Raw genomic sequence first — 20928 nt, forward strand, 5'->3', positions numbered from 1 at the left:
CACTGGACTAGTAATCTGGGGACCCAGGTTTGAATCCCGCCATGGCAGATGGTGAAATTTGAATTCAATAAAAATCTGGAATTAAAAGTCTAAAAGTGACCATGAAACTATTGTCGATTGTCATAAAAATCCATCAGGTTCATTAATGTCCTTTAGGGAAGGGAGTCTGTTGTCCTTACCTGGTCTGGCCTACATGTGACTCCAGATCCACAGCAATGTGGCTAACTCTTAAATACTCTCAGGGATGGGCAATAAATGCTGGCACAGCCAGCGACGCCCACATCCCATGAAGGAATAAAGTTTTAAAAATTGTTAAGCTAAGGGACAGTAAAAGAGTATTGTATCATAATCCAATTTTCATTTTAATAAATGATATTTTTTCTTGTTGTTAAAAGTAATTAGCGGTCCTGTGATTTTGTTCCCCCACATTTTATGAAAAAAGGAAAAGTTCTGGTCTCTTGAGCCAGGGTTCCATTCTGGGATCTTCCCGTCCAATTATAACATCAATTGAGATCGTAACAGGAAAATTGTGTATCAGCAGCATTGATTTAGGAATCCAAACAGCTGATCTGAGACGTGGTGATGGGTCTTCTAGTGGTTTTATACAGCTGGGTGACTTGCTAGGCCGCTTTCGATGGCAGCTAGCTACCTGTCAGCCACATTACTGTGGGATTGTCATCACATATAGACTCAGACTGGGCAAGGACATCAGGCTTACTTCGCTAAATGACATTAGTGAACCAGGTAGGTTTTTCCACCAAACCAATAGCTTCATGGTCACTTTTACTGAAAGCAGCTTTCTCTTAAATTGAATTCAAATAGGGTTTGACCGTATGTTCTCTAGATCATTAATCCAGGCTCCTGGATGATTAATTAAGTAATATAATTACTACATGACTGCATCCCTTTAATATGACCACCCATATTTCGACCAATGTATGAGATGCCTACTGTTGCTTCCAATGGGACATCTTGGAAGTGCCTGGAAACTGTTGGTAAAATACTTCTGTCCATTTTTCCTTATATTTTCAATCCATATCTGTCCAAATTCAGACAGAATAGGAGAAGAATGTAAACCCTTATAACAATCATGCTTTGAACCAATAGCACATCTATAAGTGTAAGTGCAGCTGAACATTAAAATAATCAGATATTAATGTGATCACCTTTTGTTGTTTGTAGGAGCTGGGCCTTGCTTCACTGGGAGCATCAGATGAAGATATTGAAAAACTATCAACAGTGAGTAATTAAGAAACAGAATGATCAATACAGAATTAAAATATCTCTCAATCGAACAAAATCAAAATGACTTAACGAACAGAACAAATCCCAATTTATATCTATTAGGGAATAGATAATGCTAAAGTAAATATTTTTCAGCCTTTTTTCAATTTGATGATAATGTTTGCTAATGGTTTTGAAATGTGTACCCTAAACATCTCAATTCTGACTTTTTGTATTTGACTTATACCGTAATCTGCTTTATTTATATCACCATTAGGCACTGTTGGCGCATCATTTATTACTGTTGTTGCAATTACAGTATGGGTTACTGTTCTTCTTTAAGAAGCTCCTTAAAACCTACCTCTTTGACCACATTTTTTGTTACCTCACCTAATATCCCCTCAGGTGATCTGTGTCCAATTTTGTTTCTTCAGGTTCCTGTGAAGTGCCTTGGCATTTTACTATGTTAAAGGTGCTATATAAATGCATAGTGTTTTTGCTAAGGGACTCTTGCCCCAGAACTGTTGTTGGTATAAATGTTGCTTATCAGTAAAGTGATGGAAGGTGTTGTCGACATCTGTCAAGCCTTATTTACTTGGGGATAACTTGCTCACTGACAATCAGTTTGTGTTCTGCCAGGGCCACTCAGCTATTGACCTCATTACAAACATAGACAAAAGAGTAGAATTCAAGAGGTGAGGTGAGAGTGACTGCCCTTGACATTAAGGCAGCATTTTACCAAGTGTGGCATCAGGGAGCCTGAGCAAAACTGGAGTCAATGGGACTCAGGGGGACAACTCTCCACTGGTTCGAGTCCACTGGTTCGCACAAAAGAAGGTTGTTGTGCTGTTTCGATGTCGATCATCTGAGTCCAGGAACATCATTGCAGGTGTTCTTCAGGGTAGTGTCCTAGGCTCAATCATCTTCAGCTGTTTCATCAATGACCTCTCCATCATAAAATCAGAAGTGGGGATGTTCACCGATGATTGTACAATGTTCAATACTATTTGTGATTCCTCAGATACTGAAACAGTGCATACCCAAATGCAGCAACATTCAGGCTTGGGCTGACAAGTGACCAGTAACATCCATGCCTCAGAGGTGCCAGGCAATGACCATCTTCAACAAAAGAAAATCTAACTATCTCTCCTTGACATTCAAAGGCATTACCAATTCCCACTCATCAAAGGACTCTTGATGCCTCTGCTGGCTTCAACTGATGATTGCGGACAGAATTGAATACTCATTGCTGGTTGAATTTATACAAGCTTATTAAAGCTATGTTTTCATTTCAACAGCTACATAAGTTTCAAGACTCACGATGTGAATGAAAATATACTACCCCGTTGGAGAGAACTTGGTCAGGTTTTCTCTGGGGGTGTGCTTTGTGAGCCTTCAAACTCAGGTCAAAACGTTCGACGATTGGTCCCGGGGTTATCGTTCTTGAATCGCGGAGATGCCAGCTATTTTATAAGGTTTAAGTTAAACAATCTTTTAGTTTCCAGATGGCATTTGAGTCTGATCTTCATGTTCCAAAAACAAGGGTGTTATCTGCAATGTTATTGTTACCTTTCCCTGGTTCCCATGTAAGTCATTCTGTAAAGAGCTGCAGCTTTCTCCGTTTGCTTGTTTAATGTTAGTCATTGTCCTCTTTTCCTATCATGCTTTACGGCACAATGTTAGTCATTGTCCTCTATTCCCATTATGCCGTACGGTTAATGTTGGCAATTGTCCCACTCAACACTCTCCCCCCCCCCTTTTGAACCACTGAGCGAAGTGGATCACAAAGAATCTTAGCCAGCCCTCTCCATTAGATTTGGATTTTCTTTATTGTCACATGTACCAAGGTACCATGAAAAGTATTTTTCTGCGAGCAGCTGAACAGATCATTAAGTACATGAAAAGAAAAGAAAATACATAATAGGGCAACACAAGGTACACAATGTAACTACATAACACCGGCATTGGGTGAAGCATACAGGGGTGTAGTGTTAATCAGGTTAGTCCATAAGAGGGTCGTTTAGGAGTCTGGTAACAGCAGGGAAGAAGCTGTTTTTGAGCAGCTTCAGGCAGACACCAAAGCTCAAGCCATGTTACAATTAATTATAACTATTTAAATCAATTACATTAATGTGTATATATAAATAATTATTCATTGGCATAAAATTTTCCCATCAATCATTCCCGTTTTTTCAGAAACAACTCCACCTCCTCCATCTTAACTTTCCAGCGCTTTAACATAATCATAATATGAGTTTGATACAATAAAATAATAAGCATGGCTATTATTACTAAATACAATATAATTCTTTTCCATGGGTAAAGCTGAACATTTTCTCCCAGTTCCACATATCATTCCACCAATTAGTTTATTTAATTTCATTTATATCAGTTTTGATTACACTTACTTTTTGTAACACTGATATGTCATATGAGAATATTTAAGGCACTTTTTAATATATCTAAAGGTTTCTGGCAATAATTGTATATTTGTCATATATTTTTCCCAATACTCCTTAAATTCAGATTAAATTTCTTCCATGACATCAACTAACTCAATTTTACCAATTCTAGCTGAAACCTGGGGTTTCATGCAAAATGTGGGTTTCTCATCAGGGCAGATTCTGGTCCCATACCAATATCTCTTCAGTGAGGTGATAACAAAATATTCTCCATTATCCACATGTGCAACCCTTGTGATCTCTGTGTTTCGGGTTCGAACTTCTAGAGTACAAGTTATATTCTCATTTGTCTTGAATCACATTGAATCATGGGCAGCATGGTAGCATAGTGGTTAGCACAATTGCTTCACAGCTCCAGGGTTCCAGGTTCGATTCCCGGCTTGGGTCACTGTCTGTGCGGAGTCTGCACGTTCTCCCCGTGTCTGCGTGGGTTTCCTCCGGGTGCTCCAGTTTCCTCCCACAGTCCAAAGGTGTGCAGGTTAGGTGTATTGGCCATGATAAATTGCCCTTAGTGTCCAAAATTGCCCTTAGTGTTGGGTGGGGTTACTGGGTTATGGGGATAGGGTGGAGGTGTGGGCTTGGGTAGGGTGCTCTTTCAAAGAGCCGATGCAGACTTGATGGGCCGAATGGCCTCCTTCTGCACTGTAAATTCTATGATAACATTTGGCTTGATTGGAGCGGTATATTGGATATAGAGCGATTAACATTTTGCTGACTTGCTGACATTGGTCCAGCATAGTTCCTACTAATGTTTTGTTCCTTATCTAGGGGGATGTGACAAACATAATATAATTCTCACGTTTGTTCCAAATTCCTCTGAACTATGCTTAAAATTTCACATTTAACCGGTCTTGTTGAATTCCCACAAATTTACAATTAAGCCTTATATAAATTAACATAGATCAATATATAATCATAGACATGCAATTTTCCAGGCAATTTAGAACAAATCAGCTGTCCGCTGAAAAGATTAATTTTTCTACGAACCTAAAGGGGGGGAGAGTAGGCGGGGAAACTTAGCACGCCATTACATCCCTTTATATAAGTTAAAAACTTATTTTGTTCTATTCCTTCCTATTTTACTCGAATTTCATGTCTTTTGTTTTCTATTCTTTTTTATAACCAATTTTAATTTCCAATTTTTGCTACTTAATCAAAGTTAAAGAGATATTTGGTGAAACAGGTTTTTAACTGACTTTTTTACAACTCCAACATTTTGGAAGACTCAAATTGGATTGCTGGCAAAGCTGCCTTATCTTTTTGTTTTGGAATAGGCTGAGGCATCGCCGTCAAACATAGCCTACTTGGCCTTGGTTGCAAAAATGCTTTTTTCCACAGACAGAATTTTTTTAAACAGAAACTCACAGCATATCAAATTAAATTAATTTTAGTTCCCTTTCCAAACTAATTCTTTATTCACTTCTTTCAAACTTTCCCTCAATTGTTCTATCATCCAACCTCCATAAATATTGCGAAGAATGTGGGCCGAAATTCTCCCCAAACGCCGCGATGTCCGCCGACTGGCGCCCAAAACGGCGCCAATCAGACGGGCATCGCGCTGCCCAAAGGTGCGGAATGCTCCGCATCTTTGGGGGCCGAGCCCCAACATTGAGGGGCTAGGCCGGCGCCGGAGGGATTTCCGCCCCGCCAGCTGGCGGAAACGGCCTTTGTTGCCCCGCCAGCTGGCGCGGAAATGACATGTCGGGGCGGCGCATGCGCGGGAGCGTCAACGGCTGCTGACAGTTTCCCGCGCATGTGCAGTGGGGAGAGTCTCTTCCGCCTCCGCCATGGTGGAGACCGTTGCGGAGGCGGAAGGGAAAGAGTGCTCCCACGGCACAGGCCCGCCCGCGGATCGGTGGGCCCCGATCGTGGGCCTGGCCGCCGTGGGGGCACCCCCCAGGGTCAGATCGGCCCGCGCCCCTCCCAGGACCCCGGAGCCCGCCCACGCCGCCTTGTCCCGCCGGTAAATAGGTACTCTAATTTACGCCGGCGGGACAGGCAATTTATCAGCGGGACTTCGGCCCATCCGGGCCGGAGAATCCAGCGGGGGGGCCCGCCAACCGGCGAGGCCCGATTCCCGCCCCCGCCGAATATCCGGTACCAGAGACTTCGGCAACCGGCGGGGGTGGGATTCACGGCGGCCAACGGCCATTCTCCGACCCGCTGGGGGGTCGGAGAATGACGCCCGTGATTCTAATTCTGGTCTCAATCATTAGCTTTTTTTTTTCCTTTCCTTAGATATTTTGATTAACGTTTTTGTTTAATTTTCCTGACATACTTTTCAGTTGCCTTGTTAAAGAATTACATTTTTCATTCAGATTTTGCAGGTTTGAAGTGTTAACAGTAGTCATTCCTGTACTGTACATTGCATCTCTTTTCCCTGTCATTCTCTACCACTTGGCCGAACAATGTTTTAGTCTGTCGATGGTATAGTCTCTTTATCTTGGTGGGCAGGACACCAATCCGGGAATCCTAATTTTGATATATTGGTACTGATTCATGGCATACATCAATATTCCACAAGACAACACCATTTCCAGATCCTTATAGTTTCCACAGTCTATTAATTTTTGTTGTTTCTCCCTCATCGGACACTGTTTCATAAAATCATAGAACTTACAGTGCAGAAGGAGGCCATTCGGCCCATCGAGTCTGCACCAGCCCTTGGAAAAAGCACTCTACTTAAGCCCACACCTCCCATAAACCAGTAATCCCACCTAACCTTTTTGGATACTAAGGCGCAATTTATCATGGCCAATCCACCTAACCTGCACATCTTTGGACTGTGGGAAGAAACTGGAGCACCCGAAGGAAACCCACTCAGACACGGGGAGAAAATGCAAACTCCACACAGACAGTCACGCGAGGCCGGGATTGAACCCAGGACCCTAGAGCTTGAGGCAGCAGTGCTAACCACTGTGCCGCTATGCTTTCACAGTTCCTGCTTTGTGAGTCTTGGATAGCGTGGCATAACTTTCATAGATGGTTATCTCTGTTAAAGCTATGGATTGGATTGGATTGGATTTGTTTATTGTCACATGTCCATCATTTTGTACCTATTACTGAGATCATGATAGTATATGCTCTTACAGTTTTGATATTGCTATCTAATTATATTTGAAATCCTCCATTAAATCACCTCTTAACTTAATCCGTTCCAAGGAAAACAGTTCTAACATTTCCAATCTCAATTCATTACTGAATTCTTTCATCTCTGGTAACATTCTGGTAAACCTCTGTACTTTTTCTGAAGCCCTTACATGCTCCTTGAAGTTTTGTGTCCAAATTGAGCACAATCCTCCCAGCTAAGGCCTAACCAGTATTTTTTTAAAATTCATTCACAGAATGTGGGAATTGCTGGTGAGGTCAGCATTGCACATCCCTCGAATTATAGAACTCTGGCATGAAAAGGCAGCACGGTAGCACAAGTGGCTAGCACTGTGGCTTCACAGCGCCAGGGTCCCAGGTTTGATTCCCTGCTGGGTTACTGTCTGTGCGGAGTCTGCACGTTCTCCCCGTGTCTGCGTGGGTTTCCTCCAGGTGCTCCGGTTTCCTCCCACAGTGCAAAGACATGCAGGTTAGGTGGAATGGACATGATAAATTGCCGTTAGTGACCAAAAAGGTTAGGTTGGGTTGTTGGGTTATGGGGATAGGATGAAAGTGAGGGCTTAAGTGGGTCGGTGCATATTCGATGGGCCGAATGGCCTCCTTCTGCACTTTATGTTCGATGCTCTATGATCTCTTTGATTTGAACTTTGTTAAACACTGGTTAAACCTCAGCTGGAATATTGTGGGAAATTCTTGGCAATGCATTTCAGGAAAGACACAAAGACTCCGTTACAGTTAGTATTACTGATTGTGTATTGTGCAAATACTGCTGTTGCCTGACATATATGGTACCCAACTCTCGGATTTTACCACTTCCTGAATAAAAAGGATTTGTCAATGCTACCTATTGGATGCATACTGGAATTTATACCTCCTACACTGAAATATAAATTCATATTCATAACCATCTATAATTTGGTGTCATTTGTTTTTTGAAAAATATTTTATTGAGGCATTTGTATTATACATATTATCAAAATAAGCAACCACACACCAAACTAACAACACAAATTTGGTGTCATTTCTAAAGCACCAATAAAATGGAGTTAATATATAGATTAACCACAATTTAATTGAATGGTAGAACAGGTTTGAGGGGGTGAATCCTATGATCCTCGTATAATTTGTTGTTTGTTTACATAGCTTTACTGGTTCACAATAGAATTCGGGCTCTGTAAACAGAATGGAGTCCTGAAAGCTTCTGGAGCTGGATTGCTTTCTTCATATGGAGAGCTGATGGTAAGAACTCAATAATTGAATAATTCAATAGGAAATACAAAAAGAGTTGTAAACGTACAGAGAGAACAATTTACACTGTTTGCTTTTGGATGCACAGCTCCAATACATTTTTCACAAATGTGCCTGCAGTTTCCCTATTCATTCATGGGTGCTCTGCCTGAATGCAGGTCCTTGGCTCATTGTCTGCTGATGCATCACGCTGAATTGTTCCTTGACAGGTTTCTTTCAGTGGTGGTTTGCTATTGCCTTCCACTCTCAGGGACTGGGTGATGAGGCAGGTTCCCAAGTCTACCGCAGTGGGAACAAGAATCAAAACCTACACGGTTGGCACCATTCTGCACCACACACTAGCCATCTAGCCAACTGAGCTAACCGTCCCATAATTTCACTTTAAAAAATAGAGCTTTATCTAATACAATAGAATTAGAACCATAGAATTATTACAGTGCAGAAGGAGGTCATTTGGCCTATCGAGTCTGCACCGACCCTCTGAAAGAGCACCCTACCAAGGCCCATTCTCCCGCACTATCCCTGCAACCCCACGTAACCTACGCATCTTTGAACACTAAGGGGCAATTTATCATGGTCAATCCACCTAACCTCCACATCTTTGAACTGTGGGAGGAAACTGGAACACCCGGAGGAAACCCACGCAGACATGGGAAGGCAGGAATCAAACCTGAGTTCCTGGCGCTGTGAGGCATAAGAGCCATTGTGCCACCCTAACATGGTAGTCATTAGCAAGACTAGAATTTATTGCCCATCCCTAATTGCCCTTGAGAGGGTGGTGGGAAGCCCCTTCATAACAACTGAGTGGCTTTTTAAGTTGTGGGTCAGAAATCACTGGACAGACCTGGTAAGGGCGGCAAACTTCCTTCCCTCAAGGATATTAATGAGCAAGATGGGATTTTACAACAATCTAGTGGTCACCATTGCTGAGACTAGCTTTTTATTCCAGATTTATTTAATTCACTGAATTTACATTCAGCAGCTGCCATGATTGGATTTGAACTCACGTCTGTGGATTATTAGCCAAAGTCTCTGGATTATTCATGCAATAGCATAACCGTTGTGATAGGTTGGCTGCCTGCGTAAACGATGATGAGTCAGCAGCCTGTTTTGCACTGCAATGATTTCCATATTCATAAAAATTGTGAGATAGATAAAACTGGTTGCCTACTCACTCTCAAATAGTTTTGCACAAAGCCGTAGGTTCTTTCTTTCCCTCTCTCCACTTCTTATTCTCTCTCCACCCCTTTAAAAAGCACCTCTTTGGCCAAGCCCCTGTCTTAATATTTCTGGACCCTCATTTAAATATTATTGGAATTTGTCACTTGACATTCGCACTAGTGATGAACAGGCCAACAGAATGCCAGTCAGTGAAAGAAAATCTAAATACTGCGGATGCTGGAAATCTCAAATCAGAACAGAAAAAGCTAGAAACACTCAGCAGGTCTGGGCAGCATCTGTGAAGAGAGAAACAGAGATGACGGACAGCATTCTCCGGCCTCCCTGAGGCGTGTTCCTCGGAGGCTGGAGGCAGCCCGTCATTGGCCAGCAGCGGATCTACTGGTCCCGCCGCTGTCAATGGAATTTCCCATTGAATCCACCCCACGTCACCGGGAAACCGCATTAGCGGGACCGGAAGATCGCACCGGAGGATTTCGCCCATTATTCTGAAGAAGGGTCATATTCAACTCAAAACATTAACTCTCTCCACAGATGCTGCAGTCCTGTTGCGTATTTCTGGCAATTTCTGTTTTGATTTCAGAATGCCCTCCTGTACTAGACAATGAGTAGGTTTCACACTCCTATGTTTGCTGTGATGGAAGACCGACTGAATGATACTTTCTGTTCTATACAGTATTCCTTATCAGGTGAACCACAATACAAAGCTTTCGATCCTGATGTCACAGCGATGCAAACCTATCAAGATCAAACTTTCCAGCCAGTCTACTTTGTGTCAGAGAGTTTTGAAGATGCAAAATCCAAACTCAGGTAAGAAAACAGATCAAATCCCACAGTTTTCACACAAACCTTTGAACTAATGGTAATTAAGAATAGGGGAGCACTATATTTTAACATGTAGGCAAAAATAGAAATTAAGTTCTTTTGAATTCAGTCACAGTGCTCCATACAGATAAAGATCAAGCAACACTTTCAGTAGCCGAATAAAAGTATTTAATCATTTTATCCAGAACAAGGGGGGTAGAAGTAGAGCCAGGCCATTCCGGGGTGATGTCAGGAGCACCTCTTCGCACAATCTGGAACTTTCTCCCTCAATAGGCTGCAGCTGCTGGGAATCAATTGAAAATGTTCAAGATTAAGTTTCACAGATTTTGTTCAGTTGAGTTTCTTAAAGGCTATGGAAACAGGATGGGTAAATGGAGTTAAGATGCAGATCAGCCAGATCTAATTGAATGACAGAACAAACTCGAGGGACCTTCTCTTGATCCTATAGGGATAAGGATACAGATTGGAATAAAAGTAAATAATGCTGAAAATATACAGCAGGTCAGCCAACATCTGAAAAAGATGGATTAACATTCCTAGGCTAGAATCTTTCTGAGAGTTCCATTGATATTCTGATTGAAGGACCACACCCAAACATTACACCACCTTTTCCTCTTACATTTTTTTTTAATCATAGAATTTACAGTGCAGAAGGAGGCCATTCGGCCCATCGAGTCTGCACCGGCTCTTGGAAAGAGCACCCTACCCAAGGTCAACACCTCCACCCTATCCCCATAACCCAGTAACCGCACCCAACACTAAGGGCAATTTTGGACACCAAGGGCAATTTATCATGGCCAATCCACCTAACCTGCACATCTTTGGACTGTGGGAGGAAACCGGAGCACCCGGAGGAAACCCACGCACACACAGGGAGGATGTGCAGAGTCCGCACAGACAGTGACCCAAGCCGGAATCGAACCTGGGACCCTGGAGCTGTGAAGCAATTGTGCTATGCACAATGCGACCGTGCTGCCCTTTACTGATTTACTGATTATCTCATACTCAATGAAGAAAATTTGCATTTCTTTAACTCCTTTCACAACCTCAGGACATCCCAAAGTGCTTTGAAACCTGTGAAGTACTTTTGAAGTGTTGTCCTTGTTGTGACATAGGAAATATGGTCAGAGTTTTGAGCGCAGCAAGCTCCCATAAACAACAATGCTTAAATGATTAGCTATTGGTGAGGACACGAGGGATAACTCCTTTACTCTTCTTCGGAACAGTGGGATAGAATCTCTTATTGTCCACTAGTTGGGGCCATAATTTAAGGACTCCCCTTCAGGAACCATGCTGAGGGTCTCAACCTGGAGTGTGTGCTCGAGCTTCTGTAGTGAGAGCGCAGCCCACAGCTGACACCATATTATGATGCCTCAGCTTTCTCCTCCCAATGTCACCCTCACCTGTGGTAGGGGTGTGTCCAGTGCAACCATTCTGGTGGTGGTGGTGGCTTATTATGGTTCAATCAGAGAGTCTGAGTTGCCATGGTAACATGCATGTTGTATTCTGGAGCTATGGACAGGGATGGTAGAGGCTGCAGTGTTCTTACCATCACATGAATGGCCAGGAACCTCTCCTGCTTCTTCTGCCTGAGCCACGTGTATTGCACAGATACGTTTTGTCAAGCAGTGCTTTTTGGCACTGTCTGTGTCTGGACACCTCTCTAGCTTCCAGACTGGGGTCTTGGTAATGGAAGGCTTCCAGGTATGGGTCGTTGTAATGGAGGGCTTCCAGACAGGGGTCTCTGTAATGGAGAGCTTCCAGGCAGGAGTCTCTGTAATGGAAGGCTTCCAGCAGGGGTCTTTGTAATGGAGGGCTTCCAGACAGGGGTCTCTGTAATGGAGGGCTTCCAGGCAGGAGCCTCTGTAATGGAGGGCTTCCAGCAGGGGTCTCTGTAATGGAGGACTTCCAGGCAGGGGTTTCTGTAATGGAGGGCTTCCAGGCAGGGATCTCAATGGTGGGCTTCCAGGCAGGTGTCTCTATAATCGAGGCCATCCAGGCAGGGGTCTGTGTAATGGAGAGCTTCCAGGCAGGTGTCTCTGTAATGGAGGGCTTCCAGGCAGAGGTCTCTGTAATGGAGGGCTTCCAGACAGAGGTCTCTCTTATGGAGGGTTTCCAGGCAGGGGTCTCTGTAATGGAGGGCTTCCAGGCAGCGGTCTCTGTAATGGAGGGCTTCCAGGCAGGGATCTCTGTAATGGAGGGCATCCAGGCAGGGGACTCTGTAATAGAGGGCTTCCAAGCAGAGGTCTCTCTTATGGGGGCTTCCAGGCAGGGGTATCTCTCATGGGGGCTTCTAGGCAGTCACCTCTGTAATGGAGGGCTTCCAGGCAGGTGTCTCTGTAATAGAGGGCTTCCAGGCAGGGGACTCTATTATGGGGGCTTCCAGGCAGGGATCTCTATTATGGGGGCTTCCAGGCAGGGGTCTTTGTAATTGGGGACTTCCAGGCAGGGGTCTTTGAAATAGGGGGCTTCCAAGCAGGGGTCTTTGAAATAGGGGGCTTCCAGGACGGGACCTCACTCATGAGGGAGCTTCCAGACAATGGTCTCGGTAATCGGGGGCTTCCAGGCAGAGATCTCTTTAGAGTTTAGAAGGATGAGGGGAAAGCTACTTGAGGTATACAAGATGCTAAACGGTATGGGTAAAGTAGACGTGGAGCAGATGCTTCCTCTTGTGAGCATTCTAAAATGAGAGGTCATAATCATAATAAACAGATTTGAGGAAAAACTACTTCGCCCAAAGGGTTGGCAATCTGTGGAATTTGCTACCCCAGAGTGCGGTGGATGCAGGGGCAGTGAGTAAATTTAAAGAGGAGTTGGACAGATTTTTAATTGGTAATGGGTTGAAGGGTTATGGAGAATGGGCAGGATGGTGGAGTTGAGGCCAGGATGGGATCAGCCATGATCACATTGAGGGTGTTAGGTTCAGGAGGCTAAATTGCCTACTCCCGCTCCTAGGTCATGTGTTCTAGGGTGGAGCTCCTCTGGCTGATTTTGCCATACAGCTCTTGGTCTGTAACATTGTAGGTAACGGATGAGGAACGTATCAGCCATGATACAATGGGGGAGTAAACTTGATGGGCCCCGTGGCCTAATTCTGCTCCTATATCTTATGAACGTATGAACCTGTAAATTCCTAGAAAGGGAAACCACATCAGCTGGGTTCAAACCTCCTCAGATCTTTGACGAGCAATGCTTTCATTCAGATCAATGTGAAATTGATTTTACTAGCTGTGATTGACAGCTTGAGCACACAGCCAGCTATCTGGATTGTTTAATTTCATTTCCCTTCATGCTTGAGTGGATTTCAAGTAGGCAGCTGTGAAACTAACAGCAATGTTTATGAACATCTAGCTATGATTGCACCACATCAAAGTCAGTTAGGTGCTCTCACTTCCTCTTTTTCTCTGCAGAAAGCAGTGGGGTCTCTCTTATCGGGGGGGTCTCTGGTGGGGGTTTCTCTTTTGGGAGTTCTCTGGTGGGTGTCTCTTTTATGGGGATCTCTCTTATGGCGGGTCTCTGGTGGCAGTCTCTCTTATGGGGTCTCTGGTCAGGGTCTCTTATGGGGGCTTTCTGGTGGAGGTTTCTGTTATCGGGGGTCTCTGGTGGGGGTCTCTTTTATGGGGTCTGACTTATGGGGGTTCTCTGGTGAGTCTATCTCTTATGGGGATCTCTGGTGGGGGGTCTTTCTTGTGGGGAATTTCTGGTGGAGGGGTTGTCTTATGGGATTTCTTGTGGGGGTCTCCCTTATGGAGGGTCTCTGATGGGGATCTCTCCTATAGGGGTTGGGTTCTTGTGGAAGTCTCTTTAAAGAGGGCTTTCAGGTGGGGTGGAGTTGTCTTAGGGGGGTCTCTGGTGGGGATCTCTGTAATGGGCTCTCTGGTGGGGGGATGGGTTGAGTCACCCTTGTCCTGTGGGGTGGAGGGGCGGTGACCCAGAAAGTACTGTGTGGGGGGGTGGAATTGCGTTGCGAGGGAGAGGGGGCCCAACCACCGAACCTCACTATCGGGCCGCTCACTCAAAACGGCAGCCCGATATCAGGATTCACTATGGAATCTGTCGTAATCCCCGCCATGCATAAACATCGAGCTGGATTCTCCGCTGGCGGGATTGTCCGTTGTGCCGGCAGCGCACCCAAGCCCGGGGATTTCCCACAATGGGAAACCCCATTGGGCAGCTGGCGGGGTGGAGAATCTCGCTGCTGGCGGGGGGGGCACCGCACCAGAAAACTGGGTGAGGTGGGGTGGAGAATCCCACCCATAGTCTCCCAAATGGACAATCCTGGCCAACATCTACTGGTTCCCCTTAATTTATCCTGTTCGTTACCACCTGAAATAATTCTAATAAATTTGTCCGGCATGATTGCCCCATCATGAAGCCATGCTGACTCTGCTTGATTATGTTACGTATTTCTAAATGCTCTGCTATAACATCCTTCATAATGAACTCTAACATTTTCCCAATTACAGATGTTAAGCTAACTGGCCTATTGTTACTTGATTTTTGTCTCCCTTCCTTTTTAAATAAGCTGTTACCTGGGCAGTTTTCCAATCCTCTGGGACTTTTCAAGAACTTAATTACCTTGGATGATTAGGTACTCTAATTTACGCCGGCGGGACAGGCAATTTATCGGCGGGACTTCGGCCCATCCGGGCCGGAGAATCGAGCGGGGGGGCCCGCCAACCGGGGCGGCACGATTCCCGCCAAATATCCGGTACCGGAGACTTCGGCAACCGGTGGGGGCGGGATTCACGGCGGCCAACGGCCATTCTCCGACCCTCTGGGGGGTCGGAGAATGACGCCCAAAGTATTTATTTAACTCCTTTGCCATTTCCTGGTTCCCCATTATTATTTCTCCAGTCACGTTCTCTCAGTGTGTGTTAGAAGGATTCTGCAGGTGAACACTCGTCCTGACCATGTTACAAACACACCTTCTTTGGCCATCAAATGCTGAAGTGGGACTTGAACCCAGAGCCTCTGGCTCAGAGGCTGGGACACGATCCACGGCAACCATTCTATTGAGAGGAAAATGCACAAAGGGGGATTTATTATGCAGTTCCTTGTTTCAGTCAGTAACACTGGTTTTCCTTTTTCTTTCCGAACAGAAATTATGCATCGAAGATCAAGAAGTCTTTCTCACTCCACTATGATCCACTGACCTGCAGTGTGGAGATACTGGACAAACCACACAAGATCAAAAAAGCTCTTCGCCAGGTCGCAGATGAGCTGAAAAATCTCTGCTTTGCTCTTGATAAACTTGCTTAAAAGAAGATTTCCCACAAGGGCTTTGAACTTCCAAGAGGTTTTCCGCCAGATCCCCCTTCTGTGACCTGGACGAAAACTCCGTGGAAAGCCTGTCGAGGTGAAAGGTGATCGGGGAAAAGTGTGACCCCAATAAAACTTAATATAAACCCTGAAATTAGACCCTAAACGGTTCAGATTAAATCTGAACTGTCTTGAGTTCAGCAATGTACAACAAACATGAAGAATCGCTGCGTTTGTGTGTAAGGATTTGTGTGTGTATATTAGTATTTATGTGCGCTTAGGTGAGTAATAATCCACCCTTATTCCTTGTTGGATAATTAGAAAACACAGTAAATCGACTGGCAATCAATAACAGCACAGATTTATTTCAAGAAAGCAATAGTAAAATGTTCCGAAAACAAAGGTAGTTTTATGGGATTTATATTTGTATCGGTAAATATTAGAAATAAGGTATAGTTTTAAGTGGTTTAATTTAATGGGATGTATTCTCTGCCGCCCGCTGCCAGTAGCAGGTTTCCCAATCCGCTGGAAAAACAAGCGTTGGTAAAAACGCCCCTTCTGATGCTCCTGTCCCCGCGCCAGCATCAATAGCAAGATACATGGCCCGCGTCAGCGACACCATGCAAAACCGCAAATTGCTTGGATTTAAATATGATTAACAGGCTGGAAGTCTGATGCTCCATTTCTCCCCTGCTCCCCCCCCTCTCCCCCCTTCCTCCTGTGATGCTCCAGCCCTCTTAGTCTGGAGTCATGTGGGCGTGAATTAGTGCAAGTATTTACGAGCGGTACCCAGGCACAATGGCCGTTGAAGGGGAGCAAGGAGGTCAGAAAGATTTTCCAACATTTTAGCTTTACTGGTGGGCGTATGCCTGGACCTCAGGGAGTAGCGGAAAATTACTTGGTGGCAAGTGCGTGGACTCGGGGTGTCCCCCTCTGGATAGGGGTGACCTGGCTAAGAGCCCCATTGCTGCATAATTTCGTTTCAACCCACCCCCTAGCTGCAACTTACAGGCTCCAGGCTGTTGAGACTGCTGACTGCTCACAGTATCCTGAAAATGGTCTGAGTGCTCCTGGTCATGCGGCAGCCCACCCAGCCAGCCCCTCTGGAAACTCTTCTTACCCAGCAGTGGTGGGCGTGGTCATTCCCCATCATCGGCCCACCAGGCGTTGGCATTCCTCAGTGCACTCCTTAGAAGCCCAGCTCCACAGCAGAGGAATCAGGGGAATAATAAAGCTCGCCCTGAACAAAGGAAATGGCCACTGGAACCCTCCCTGGCACACAGACTATCTCAGACCGAATTCTCACCAGTAACACTTTCAACTAACCCACCCCCGAGAGTCACAAGATGTCTCCAGAGTGCCCCCATGACACAGGCCCGCCCACGGATCAGTGGGCCCCGACCGCGGGCCAGGCCACTGTGGGGGAACCTCCCGGGGCCAGATCCCCCCACGACCCGCCAAGAATCCCGGAGCCCGCCCGCACCGCCAGGTACCGCTGGTAAGGGACCTACTCTAATTTACGCCGGCGGGACTGGCAAAGAATGGGCGGGACTTTGGCCCATTGCGGGCCGGAGAATTCGGTCAGCCCTGGGGCCCATTGAGTCGCGCCGGTCCCTGCCATTCTCTGAGGCGGGCGGCATGACTCATGCTGGGGTAATCTTTGGGGGGCGGGAGAATTAGGAGGACAGCAGGGGCGGGACTCACGCCGACCCCCGGTGATTCTCCCACCCGGTGGGGGGTCGGAGAATCCCGCCCCGGGTCTTTGTAAGGTAGAGGAGCTTTTAAGTTTTAGTTTTAGTTGGATTTGTGGGAACTTAGTGAAAGGACATTGGGGAGTGAACAGCTCTTACCTGTGCCAGGAGAAGCTGGACAGGACAAAGGAGTTGCACATATGCAAGCTTTCTAAGGAACAAGATACAATTCAGGGGCGTCATTCCCACCCCCGCCGGTTGCCGAAGTCTCTGGCACCGGATATTCGGCGGGGGCGGGAATCGGGCCGCGCCGGTTGGCGGGCCCCCCCGCTGGATTCTCCGGCCCGGATGGGCTGAAGTCCCGCCGATAAATTGCCTGTCCCGCCGGCGTGGATTAAACCACCTTTTGAACGGCAGGACAAGGCGGCGCGGGCAGGCTCCGGGGTCCTGGGGGGGGGGGGCGCGGGGCGATCTGGGCCGGGGGGTGTCCCCACGGTGGCCTGGCCCGCGATCGGGGCCCACCGATCCGCGGGCGGGCCTGTGCCGTGGGGGCACTCTTTCCCTTCCGCCTCCGCCACGGTCTCCACCATGGCGGAGGCGGAAGAGACTCCCTCCACTGCGCATGCATGGGAAACTGTCAGCGGCCGCTGACGCTCCCGCGCATGCGCCACCCGGAGATGTCATTTCCGCGCCAGCTGGCGGCGCAACAAAGGCCGTTTCCGCCAGCTGGCGGGGCAGAAATTCCTCCGGCGCCGGCCTCGCCCCTCAATGTTGGGCCTCGGCCCCCAAAGATGCGGAGCATTCCGCACCTTTGGGGCGGCGCGATGCCCGTCTGATTGGCGCCGTTTTGGGGTCCAGTCGGCGGACATCGCGCCGTTTCGGGAGAATTTCGCCCCAGATCACCAGGGAATCGGGACAGAAAGAACATTTAAGACACCTAGAGCTGGATTCTCCAACCCCCCGCAGGAGAATCCCCGGGGGTGGGGGGGGGCGGCGCGAATCCTGCCCCGCCACCCCGAGGCCGGCTGCCGTATTCTCTGGCGCCATTCTTTGGGCAGGGGTGGGATTCCTGCCACGCTGGTCGGGGGCCGTTGGCAGCGGCCCCCCTTGGCGATTCTCCGGGCCCCAATGGGCCGAGCGGCCGTCCGTTTTTGGCCAGTCCTGCCGGCATGAATCACTCAACTCACGTACCATAGAAGTTACAGTGCAGAAGGGGGCCATTCGGCCCATCGAGTTTGCACCGGCTCTTGGAAAGAGCACCCTACCGAAGCCCACACCTCCACCTCCAGGTACCGACGGGACCTGGCAGTTAAGTTGGGAGGGACGGTGCTCAGGGGGACGCGGGGGAATCCGATCCCAGGGGGGGCCTCCACGGTGGACTGGCCCAAAATCGTTGCCCACCGATCTACGGGCGGGCTTGTTCCTTGGGGACACTGGCACCTGTAGGGCTATGCCATGGCCCGCGCGGAGAAGAGAAACATGCGCCAAAATACGGCGGCCGGTCTGTGCGTGCGTGGAACCACGCCGGTGGTTCCGCGCATGCACGAGATCACAACGGCCCTTCGGCGCATGTGCAAACTCGTGCCGTCGCTTCGGTGCCAGCTGGAGCGGCGCCAGCCCCTCCGGCGTCAACCTAGCCCCCGAAAGTGCAGAGAATTCCGCACTTTCGGGGGCTGTTGACGCCGAAGTGGTTGGTGCCGGTTCTCCTGCCGGCGTGGGGACTTAGTCCCCAGAAGAGAGAAACCTGGTCCTAAAGTTGAGAGATCGGGGACGGGATTCTCCGAACCACTGCCGGGTTGCCCCGCGATATTCTCCAGCCCGCCAAAAATCCCGTCGTCGTGAATCGCGCCGCGCGCCTTGGAGAATGTCGAGGACCGGCGTAATGCAACAGGCCCCGGGGCCGCCCCAATTCTTCGGGCGTCAACCAGTCGTGATGGTTGACGCCGGCCAGTGCGGTGATAGGGGTCAGCGTGGGGCGGCCGCCGGAGAAGTGACGGCACGGCCGCAGGTGGTGGAGGCGGGTCGCAGGAGCCGTTGGAGTGTGCATGCCGGGGGGGGGGGGGGGGGCTGGTGTGAGGGTGGGGCTGGGGGGGAGGGAGGGGCTGGGAGGGAGGGAGGGGCTAGGGTGAGGGGCTGGGCAGAGGGAGGGGCTGAGGGGAGGGTGGGGCTGGGGGAGGGAGGGGCTGGAGGTGAGAGGTGGAGGGGTCGGGTGGGGGGTGGTGGGAGGGGCTGGGGGGCGGTGTGAGGGAGGGGCTGGGGAGGGTTGGGCAGGGGGAGGGAGGGGCTAGGAGGGAGGGGAGTGGGGGAGGAGCAGGGGGGGAGGGGGAGGGGCAGGGAACGGGAGGGTGCGGTTGGAGAGGGTGCATGATGGAGAGGGTGCGTGATGGAGAGGGTGCATGCTGGGGAGGAGAGGGGAGGGTTGGGGAGAGTGCGTGCCGGGGAGGAGAGGGGAGTTTGGGGAGGGTGTGTGCCGGGGAGGGGGGGGGCGGTTGGGGATTGATGTGTTGGATGCTCTGGATCTGTGGAACACATACAGGCCACCAACACTTAAAATAGTGCAACACTTTTTTATTAAGTTAGAAACTGTTGAACATACTTTCACTGTGGGTTAACACGATGTTAGATTAAACTAAAGACATATGCCTGCCCTTACCAGTCTATGCACTCAGCACATGGTGAAGATCTGTGCTGTAAGCTCTGTCCTTCTAGGAGGCTGCATCCCGAATGATAGGGAACTCTGATGCCCCCTGTCTTTATACTGAGTGTGCTCTAACTGGTGATTGGCTGCTGTGTTGTGTGTGTTGATTGGTCCCACTGCATGTCCATCAGTGTGTGTGTATCTGCACCATGATATATTGGTGTATATCATGGCAGGAATGGTGCCGGGGAGGAGAGAGGGGGTTGGGGAGGGCGAGTGATGGAGAGGGTGCATGCCGGGAGGAGGGGGGGGGGGTTTGGGGACAATGCATGCCGGGGATGGGGGGGGGGGGGGGGGGGGGTGTTCCGCCTGGCCATGTGCCAGCTGGCAACAGTCGCGACCATGCAGCCCATAGCACCTGGCTGCGGGGAGGTGGGGAGGTATGGGCAATGGTGACATGTCGTCCATCCCCCCACCTCCACCCTCACCCCCACCCCCTGCAGGCCGTTATGTTTGGTCATCACCCAGCGATGTTGGCCGCCGTGGCGGGAGCCGCACTTTTACATGTTGCCCTGGGGGAGCTGGAGCAGGAGCGTGCCAGGGAGGCAGGTGGCAGCCGCCCAAGCTGGAGGGCCGCCCGCACGACAGGATGAGGAGGAGGTGGTTGTGGTGCCATGGCAACGGAGACGCCCAATGAGGCCCCGTGTGTACCGGGACCTCACGGACCGGGAATGCAGGAGGAGACTCCGGATGAGCCGGGAAAACGTGGCACACATCTGCCACCTGAGGGCACACCTGGCACTGCGTGGCACTGGAGGAAGACACCCTCTCGCCGTGGCCGTCAAGGTTACGGTGACCCTGAACTTCTATGCCACGGGGTCATTCCAGGCGCCGAGTGGGGTTCTGTCTGGGTTCTCGCAGGCATCGGTGCACTGGTGCATTCCTGCAATGACAGACGCCCTATATGCCATTGCGGACAGCTACATCCAGTTCCCTGTGCACCGGGCCAGCCAGGATGCCCGGGCAGCGGGCTTCGCTGCGGTGGCCAGGATGCCCATGGTCCAGGGGGCGATCGATGGGATGCACGTCGCCGTGCGGCCACCTGCGGATAACAGGGCCGTGTTCACGAATAGGAAAGGGACCTATCCCATGAACATTCAGGTGGTCTGCGACCACCGCATGATGATCCTGCACGTCTGCGCCCGGTACCCGGGCAGTGTACATGACTCATTCGTACTGGAGCAATCTTTCATCCCCACCATGTTCGAGGGATGCCCCCCCCCGGCTGAGG

General features: G+C 48.8%; 1 protein-coding gene across 1 annotated transcript in view; it reads left to right on the plus strand.

The window, feature by feature from the left end:
- The window catches only part of th2 (tyrosine hydroxylase 2), a 38271-nt gene extending 19238 nt beyond the window's left edge, over positions 1 to 19033 (plus strand). Inside the window, exons 9-12 of the mRNA XM_072484770.1 lie at positions 1183 to 1239; positions 7938 to 8033; positions 9898 to 10031; positions 15149 to 19033. Of these exons, the coding sequence (XP_072340871.1) occupies positions 1183 to 1239; positions 7938 to 8033; positions 9898 to 10031; positions 15149 to 15308 (447 nt within the window). The 3' untranslated portion in view covers positions 15309 to 19033. The remainder of the gene's footprint in view (positions 1 to 1182; positions 1240 to 7937; positions 8034 to 9897; positions 10032 to 15148) is intronic.
- The last annotated feature ends 1895 nt before the right edge of the window (positions 19034 to 20928 follow it).

This window comes from Scyliorhinus torazame, chromosome 19 (genome assembly GCF_047496885.1).
Source record: "Scyliorhinus torazame isolate Kashiwa2021f chromosome 19, sScyTor2.1, whole genome shotgun sequence".
In the NCBI taxonomy this organism is placed as follows: domain Eukaryota; kingdom Metazoa; phylum Chordata; class Chondrichthyes; order Carcharhiniformes; family Scyliorhinidae; genus Scyliorhinus; species Scyliorhinus torazame.